Source organism: Podarcis tiliguerta (genome assembly GCF_965153285.1).
Source record: "Podarcis tiliguerta genome assembly, chromosome: Z".
NCBI lineage: Eukaryota > Metazoa > Chordata > Lepidosauria > Squamata > Lacertidae > Podarcis > Podarcis tiliguerta.
Window position 1 is genome coordinate 9,866,889 of NC_139553.1, and position 9,366 is coordinate 9,876,254.

Consider the following 9,366-nt stretch of genomic DNA (forward strand, 5'->3'; position numbering starts at 1 on the left):
GGAAACGCCGTTTACCTTCCCGCTAGTAAGCGGTCCCTATTTATCTACTTGCACCCGGGGGTGCTTTCGAACTGCTAGGTTGGCAGGCGCTGGGACCGAGCGACGGGAGCGCACCCCGCCGCGGGGATTCGAACCGCCGACCTTTCGATCGGCAAGCCCTAGGCGCTGAGGCTTTAACCCACAGCGCCACCCGCATCCCCCGTACCCAGTTTAGCCATGTGTTAATGTAAAACCAGATCGGTCCAGAGACTCACCCAGGTGATTCTAAGCAATACTACACAGAAACTTGTGAACTTCAATGCTATTAGTCCAATTTGTACTTCTGCTATATTTGAGGGGCAGGGAATCTTAGGTCCAGGGCAAGGGCTAAATGCCTATCTATCTTGCCCTTGGGAATCTCCTAAGCGGCTAATTCAGTGTTTCTCAAACTTGGATCCCCACTGTTGTTTGTCTACTACTTCAACCATCCCTAGCTAGCAGGACTAGTGGGGTCAGGGATTATGGGAGCTGTAGTCCAACAACAGCTGGAGACCCAATTTTGAGAAACACTGAGCTAATTGCATTCCCAATCTTTTCTTGGCAGCTGTGGATATTCCACGTGTGATGTCACATGCTGTCAGGGAAGTGACAAGTTGGCATGGCTGGCAAAAACTGCCAGAGGCTCCCCACCCAATGAATTATAATTAAAGGGGCAGCTAGAACACTATGGGAAAAGGGATGCTTACCTCATACACACGGCAACGAACAATGTCACTCCTGGTCATGACATTTTTCAAGTCAACTAGCAAGTTGCCCGCAAGCAGTGCCTCCAAGCTCTCTGCAGTTTTTGCTACCTTTGTCAGTGCCATGATGGCCTAGAAAACAAAGGGGAATAGCTATGTGAACCGGAGAAAAATAGACAGCAGAATTAGACACAAAGTTAGACCAGTTTTACAAAAACAAAAAAGCAAAAACAAAAATTAAAACCACAGATCACCAGCTAATTACCGTATTTTTCACTCCATAAGACGCACCAGACCACAAGACGCACCTAGCTTTTGGAGGAGGAAAACTGGCTTCTGGGATAGCTGCACAGCCTGCATTCGCTCCATAAGACACACACACATTTCCCCTTACTTTTTAGGAGGGAAAAAGTGAGTCTTATAGAGCACAAAATACGGTATTACATTCCCCCTTAATTATCTGCATAAGTCTGACAGCGCAAAAAGCCTTCAGCATGCATTTAAATATTCCTACAGAAACAGCTGGTAAAGCTCTAATGTAAGAGCACTGCCCACCCATGGCTAGGCCAATAACGCTGAAGGCTCAGTTTTGCGCTGACATCAGAGGAACCTCACCCACTTGATGATTATGCTGAAGGCTCTGTAGCCAGCTGCTGTTAAACTGGCTCCAGTTTAAAGCTCTTACCTCTTTTGCCACTGCTAGTTTCTCATCAGCAATGCAGTAAATGACCTGCCTCAGCAACTCAGGAGTGTTGAGGATTTCTCTAGCAGCACTGGAATCTTCAACTATCTTTCCAACCTACAGATCCAACATGGTGTTGAAAGGCATTAGGCAGTTTCCAACAACTACTCAGTGCACAAATTTAAGTAGTTAAATAAAGGTTCATTCCATTCCCACCCCCCACTACCAGCCTTATTAAACAAAGAAAATGTTGAAGAGCTGTATCATTTTAAGGAACTAGTGAATAAAAATAAACTGAAGGGAAGGGTTATGCATTTGCTCCTCACACTTTGTTGTTGTTGGGGGGTTTTTTAAGGAGAGTGATATGCAGAGAGAGGAAAGTTTTATCCACCCCCTCGATGTGAAGAGGCCTAGGAGCAGGGCTCACAATGCCAATGCCCCAAACTGCTTTTGCTAATCCAATGATTGGATTGAAAAAAATTAAAGCTGCCCCCCCCCAAAAAAAACCTACGTGGAGCACTTAAAAAAATCTGTATCACCCAATGATAGCTTCTGCAACAAGTGTGTGGATCATCTAAAAACAACATCCACAGAATGGTTTATCCTGAGAACTACTTTATTCCTATGCAAGCTTAGCAAATATAAATCTATTTCATTCATGATCCAAACACCAGCCATACAAATTTTAAGGAGTCATTAAGATTTGCGCTCCTAGCCTGGTTCTCCCTCCTGGCTGATGTCCTCTGAAAGTCACAGGTTGCTCAGGGTCATTAAACCCAACTTACAGCAATCCATGGATGTGTCCAAACCTATCCAGAGCCTTCCAAATTTGCCTGATTTGGCTTAGGACTCGCCAAATCCTGTGCAGAGCCCTAATGTATATGTATGTACATTATAAAAAAGAAATCTCCTCCTTCTTGATAAAGATCTCCAAAAATGTCATTTTAACAGACAAGTAATCAAGCATACCTGAGCTATTGTTAGAATTTTGACTGAATTATCTGGATGAAAGAGCCCTTTCTGAAGTTCTTCACCAAAGTTTTGGATTACATACAAGGGATCCATGATCTGCAGTAACCGCTCCAGGATGGAAACACATAAAGAGATCTGCTCACTGTTTTGAAGGGAAAAAATAAGTTAGTTGAAAGGCTTTTTAAAAACAAAAACAAAACAAAAAAACACCATTACAACCCCAAATAGTTTAATACGTGGGTATCTGCCTCTTTACCAAAATCCACTCAAGGGATTACTGATTCAAATGAAAAGGTAAGAAAGTACAAGAAACAAGTCCCTTTTCTGTAATGGTATCCAGAGTACAGTCATACCTCGTGTTGCGTCTGCTTCATGTTGCGTCTTTTCGCGTTACGTCCCGTGGCAACCCGGAAGTACCGGAATGGGTGACTTCTGGGTTTCACCGCTCACGCCTGCGCAGAAGTGCTGAATTGCGCTTCGCACAGATGCAGAAGCCCCAAATCGTGCCGCAAGCCTGCACAGACACAGCACTTCGAGTTATGGGCATTTCCCGTTACGGACAGGCCTCCGGAATGGATCCCGTCCATAACACGAGGTACCACTGTACATTAACACCCTGTCCAGGCTTATTAATTCAGCACCAAAATTTGCTCTTTTTGAAAGCACCAATTAAAATCTGTGATATTCCTGTTTATAATGTGAAGTTTCAGAGTGGCTAGTCATTTGCTTACATTTATTACAGTGGACGCTCGGGTTGCGAATGTGATCTGTGCAGGATGCATGTTCACAATCCGCAGTGTTCACAACCCGCAGCGGCGCTTCTGCGCACGCACAGGTTGTGATTTGGTGCTTCTGCGCATGTACGACCCCCCAAACCCGGAAGTAACCCGTTTCGGTACTTCCTGGTTTCGGCGGGTCCATAACCTGAAAAAACGCAACCTGAAGCGTCTGTAACCCGAGGTATGACTGTATCTTGTATCACTATTTTATTCTTATTTATTCATGAAATGTACATACCATTTGATTGTAAGGGGGGAAAGCCTCTAAGTGGTTTACAAAAGAAGGTAAAACAATATAATCACCACTAGAAAATATACAAACAATTATCTAAAACATACAGAATGTTAGAACAGCAATAAAATAGACTAAAACAAATTAAAATTCATGTCACCTTCTAAAAAACTTCTAACAAAAAAAAATGCCCCAAAAGCCACCTTGGTGGATTAAAAATGTTTGGAGCTACAAAGTGTTTTAAAATTAATATATAAACTTTTAAAAATAATAATAATAACAACAACAAGCCACATCCCAAGATGTGGTAAATGTTAACCTTGCCCCAGGGCCAGATTTAGATGAAGAGAGACCCTAGCCTACTCCACTTGTGAGGCCTCTCCCAATCCCCAACCCTCACAACTAGAGGAAAATGGAAGTGTTATAAACAAAATTGAGTGAAGCCAAGGATGATGGTACACAGTACTTCTTTTTAAATTGGCTTCAAGTGCATCTAATATAGGAATAAAGGATTTTATCCTAAACTTATCTCTTGAAGAAAGTGCATCTAAGGCATCAGGTGCACTTCTGTCATTTCTTTGCTGTTCCCTCACTCTTTGTCTCCTTGTTTTGTAGTTAACATTTGGCAAGGTGGCTTTTGCTCATTTCTCAAGCTTATCAAAATCTTCTCTAATTTTCCTTTAAAAATCCAGAAGTGAACTGTACAAGCTTGCACAAGAACTCAATAACAGGTCTGATTTCTGAAGGGCTTTGCTGACCTTGTGAAAGTGACCTAGCACACGGATTTATATCTCTAAGATTCTGCAGATTTATGTAGCCTATACATAAATCCAGCACTGCCCCACTCTTTTCTTCCCAAACCTATATTGATATAACACCAATGTCTCACAACAAACCTGAAGAAAGAGACAATACATGTGCTTTTGAAAAGAGGGGGAATTATTTTAAAGAAAAGGAGTGTGCGGCAGCCCCCAGTATTTAAAGAGCCCCCACCCCTATTACATCATTAGAACCAGAAGATAAACCTATGAAACTAGGAAGAGCAAACAATAGCAATGTTTGGTCCAGATCCTAGGTACTGCACGCTCACTAAAGGAGACTATGGATGATTCACTAAATGATTGTAGGATGACGTGTGTACCTGAGCTTATGGCCTCAAATTCTGCTTTATTACAAAAATGACGACGACTCCTGATCCTAAACTGAATAGTTAGTTGCCCAACCACCCCCTCCTCTCAACTGCCTCACATTCAAACTACCTTTCAAATCCTCATCCAATCATCACTCACCACCAGAATTCCACTCACTCTATCCCCCTCCCTCCTTAACATTCCCATAAAACTGTAATTCTGATACAATTACCTTAATAACCCTATTACATTCAATATTTTATACACACTGCTCCCTATAACCACACTGTTAGAAGTACTTGAGCTTCCCATTCCTGGTTCCTAGGAAATGGGGGTGAGCAAACTGCAGGACTCCCTGGAAGGACAGATCGTGAAGCTGAGGCTCCAATACTTTGGCCACCTCATGAGAAGAGAAAACTCTCTGGAAAAGACCCTGATGTTGGGAAAGATGGTGGGCACGAGGACAAGGGGACGGCAGAGGATGAGATGGTGGGACAGTGTTCTCGAAGCTACCAGCATGAATTTGACCAAACTGCGGGAGGCAGTGGAAGACAGGAGTGCCTGGCGTGCTCTGGTCCGTGGGGTCACGAAGACAGCCCTTTAGACTTTAGTTATTGAAAGGGCTGCATGGTGCGGATCTCATATCAGTGTTATGAGAGTGTAAGCAACACATATCTCTCTCCCCTTTCTCCACACCATGCAGAATTGCAATGGTAACCAGAAGTCTGGAGTTTGGAGCCAGGGCTGGCTGTGGGCAGGATCCTTGCATTGCTGGGGGTTGGACTAGATGACCCTTGGGATCCCTTCAAACTCTGCCATGCTATGATTATATCAAGCAGCTAAAGGAACAAAAAGATGCTTCTGAAACATTTGGGAATCATAGGCACACTCTCCCCACCAGTGGCTTCCAGCAACAGCTTGCATCTTCCTTAAGAGAGAGGCAGCCCAGAACAAGGGGGGGAAGGCTTAGAGCAGGGCTCAGCAAACTTTTTCAACTGGGGGCCGGTCCACTGTCCCTCACACCTTGTGGGGGGCCAGACTATAGGGGGCGGGATGAACGAATGCCTATGCCCCAGAGATACATGTTAAATAAAAGGACACATTCTACTCATGTAAAAACACGCTAATTCCCGGACCGTCTACGGGCCGGATTTAGAAGGTGATTGGGCCGGATTCGGCCCCCGGGCTTTAGTTTGCCTACCCATGGCTTAGAGTTCAGGTAGGTGGAAATGCCAATTGAGTGACCTACACAGGATAGGAATGCTCCCTTCCCATGTCCCCCACCCTCATGCGCCAGACTGGTGCCAGCATGGCTGGGAGCCAGGCACCTGCTGATTGCTCCATTTTCTTTGCAGGGAGGGAGCCTTTCCCCAACATATACTTTGTTTTGGCCAAATTCCTGGATAGACGTGATGACCCTCAGGTACTGGAGAAAAGGGAAGCAAGAGGTCCTTGTGAAACACATTTGGGGAGTATGTGGCTTCCAGGAAGCGCTTTTCAGAAGCATTGCTCCCTCTAACAGGGGAGACTGAGCACAGCTATCACAGCTAGTTGCCTTTGATAGGCCTCTCCTCCATGCAACTGTCTAGCCCTCTTTGAAAGCCATCCCATCCAAGATGATCTTGTGGTGCATCTGATTCTCCTATGCATCCTTGCTCCTAAAAGGTGATGGCTACAGTGGTACCTCGGGTTAAGAACTTAATTTGTTCCGCAGGTCTGTTCTTAACCTGAAACTGTTCTTAACCTGTGGTACTTCCTGCTGCCGCCACGACACCGCTGCCCAATTTCTGTTCTCACCCTGAGGTAAAGTTCTTAACCCAAGGTACTATTTCTGGGTTAGCAGAGTCTGTAACCTGAAGCGTCTGTAACCTGAAGCATCTGTAACCCGAGGTACCACTGTATTGAGAGATCCTTTGGTTAACATCTATCTGGGCTGGAAAATATGAAAGAATCAGAGGACTGGTGAGCTTTCCTTAAAGCACAACTGATCAAAGGCAGGCAGATCTATTAGCATCTTGATAAAGATACTCAGATGAAGAAGAAGAGTTTGGATTTGATATCCCGCCTTTCACTCCCCTTCAGGAGTCTCAAAGCGGCTAACATTCTCCTTTCCCTTCCTCCCCCACAACAAACACTCTGTGAGGTGCGTGGGCCTGAGAGACTTCAAAGAAGCGTGACTAGCCCAAGGTCACCCAGCAGCTGCATGTGGAGGAGCGGAGACACGAACCCGGTTCCCCAGATTATGAGACTACCGCTCTTAACCACTACGCCACACTGGCTCTCCAGTGACAAAAGATGCTACCATATCTCACAATCATCTCAGAAAAAGGTCCCAAGCTGATGGAGAAGATAAGTGGTCAGTGGGACTCCAGGTTGCCATTTCTGGATCCCACCACAGCCCTTCCAAGTTGCCCAAGACATCAATGTCACAACAGTTTTTTCCTCACATCTCCTCCCCATGATCCTTCGTGGGGCCTTCTCAGACATATGCTGTGTCTGAACCAGCAGATCCCACCAAACCAAGTAATCGAGGACCTAGTCAGAAAAGTAGTGTGCGCAGTCATACCAGAAATAAGCAAAATAACTAAACAGGTATGTACTAGAAGTCACCCCAGAACTGGCCCTACTGAACACCTTCCAAGGTAACAATGCCCACTTACACTAGAAAGAGTTCATAACTCACCGACAGCATATGATTCAATATGGCTAACTTAACCCGGTACACACAAACAAATCCCACTGCAGCCAGCCAAAGATGATCAACCACACCCTAGACCACCCCAACATCTTTCACCACCAAGGGAACATAACAAGCGAATAGAAAGAGAACTTCCCCATGTGACACTGACACAAAAACCCCAAGCATACACTAAATAAAAGAACTTAAGCTTTGCCACCCCAGCCCCTCTCTCCCGTCGGCGCCTCGCCCCCACCCCTGCAATTCAGAGACAACGGGCCATCACCAGCTGGCCCTACTCCAGAACAAACTTGCTGAAATTAACAACATGAGCAACTTAGGCCCAGTTTCATGAGTCGAGGGGCAACCGAGCAATGAAAAACCACACAGCCCGGAAAGGAGCACGATCTCCTCCACTGAGGGTTAGACGTTTGTGGGAGAGGAGCGGAGGGGCGGTTATTGGTTTGTGCTTTGCTTTGCCGTGTGTTTTGGCGACCTCGTTTTCAATTTTTATGTTGTTAACCAGTCCTGCGATCTTCCGGGTTAACGAGGGCGGTTCTTAAAAATCTAATAAACAAAAATGGAGAGAGAAATAGAATCCCCGCTCTCACTTTACACACACACCTTTAAATAGGCGGCTGGGTCTGTTAAGCGCCACAGAATCATAGACATGTAGAGTTGGAAGGGACCCCGAGGGTCATCTAGTCTAACCCCCTGCAGTGCAGGAATCTCAACACGCGTTCTCCGTGGCGGGCATCCTCCCCGCCCCGCAAATATTGTTTATTTTATACCCCGCCTTCCCTTCCCCCCTGACAGGGACCCGAGGCGGCTTAATAAAAAGCAAGAGCCGCCCGATCTCTCTCCACTCACCTTCCCCCGCGGGCCGTGAGAGCGAAGAGTCCCGCCAAGGGGAGCTCGGAACGCCGCTCCCGCAGAGCATTGAGAGGAACGGCGAGCAAGGCCAAGTGCAAAGCGCGCAGCTCCTCGAGCGGCTCCTCCAGCAGCGAGACCCTCGCGAGCAGGTCCAGCGCCTCATCCACCTCTGGCGCCGCCATATTTGAATGTCTGGGAGAGCAGAAGAGTGTGCTGGGGGGGGGCGGAGGAAGAAGAGGAAGTGAAAGGAGTCTCGCGAGACTTCGACCCTTAGCAACCGAAGCGGCGGCGTAACCAGGGCCCGCGCCTCACCACGGCCGCGGCACACACGTACAAAGGCAACGCCTCCTATGTCTTGAGAGCCCCTTGTGACTTCGGCGCTCGGGCTTCTGATTGGCTGAAGGAGGAAGGAGGGCGGGGCGCGCTTCATTTTTGTTCCCGGGTAAAGAGTTAAAAGAGTCCGTTTTTAAGGCTCGCTTCCGTGTTCCCACATGAAGGATATGCGAGGCTAAAACGACTATACAGATAAATATAGATTTCGAAAACAGAAGTGGGGGAAAAAACCGAATTAGAACAGTGTTAACGAGATTCTTCGCGTTGTTACACGCTCCTCGAAACACAAGTTCTCCGCCTGCTGCAGTTTGAGCTCCAGCCCCATAAATGTCGTCTCTTCCCTGGTCAGACGGTGACCGGAAATGATGTGGCGTTAATCTTTGCACTGAGTGCCTTCGCTCAGCAAAAGCAAATGTTCGCAGCCCGAAAGAGCGACAGAAGCAGCCATGTTAGAGTTCCCAAAGGCGCCTCCGAGCATGTGCAGAGTTCCCTTCACACTCGCCCCACCGCCGCCATTTAGCAGTATCAAGATCATAAAGAAGTGTTAACATTAAAACATGACGCGCAATCCATAGAATAAATTATGGGTTAATTGGTTAAAGCGTGGCATTGATAACATCAAGGTCACAGGTTCGATCCCCAGGTGGGACAGCAGCATATTCCTTCACTGCAGGGGGTTGGACTAGATGGCCCTTAGGGTCCCTTCCAACTCTACGGTTCCATGATACTATGAAATCAACACATCGAGAGGTTATCAAGCATTCCCAAAGTCCCATTTTACAGCAAGGCAAACCTAGACCAAAAGACGGTTGCCAAGGTTTGACTGTGTATGCACTACTGTGGATATTTAAAGCACACATTTCATCCCTTCAGAAAATCATGGGGAAATGTAATTTGTTAAGGGTGCTGGGAATTGTAACTCTGTGAAGGGTAAACTACAGTTGATAGAATTTGAGATGTAGGAGT

General features: G+C 46.4%; 1 protein-coding gene and 1 long non-coding RNA gene across 3 annotated transcripts in view; one reads left to right on the plus strand and one right to left on the minus strand.

Annotated features, from left to right (window-relative positions):
• The window catches only part of PSMD5 (proteasome 26S subunit, non-ATPase 5), a 17,578-nt gene extending 9,150 nt beyond the window's left edge, over positions 1–8,428 (minus strand). Inside the window, exons 1-4 of one of the 2 annotated variants that reach the window (XM_083423107.1) lie at positions 8,065–8,428; positions 2,374–2,518; positions 1,408–1,521; positions 726–854 (exon numbers count right to left, since the gene is read on the minus strand). In XM_083423107.1, the coding sequence (XP_083279233.1) occupies positions 726–854; positions 1,408–1,521; positions 2,374–2,518; positions 8,065–8,249 (573 nt within the window). In that variant the 5' untranslated portion in view covers positions 8,250–8,428. Of the gene's footprint in view, positions 1–725; positions 855–1,407; positions 1,522–2,373; positions 2,519–4,528; positions 4,670–8,064 lie in introns of those variants that run through there. The other variant, XM_083423108.1, reaches the window with a different exon arrangement.
• Positions 1–9,366, plus strand: part of LOC310669367 — a 235,446-nt gene that overhangs the window by 214,456 nt on the left and 11,624 nt on the right. The window lies entirely within an intron of this gene.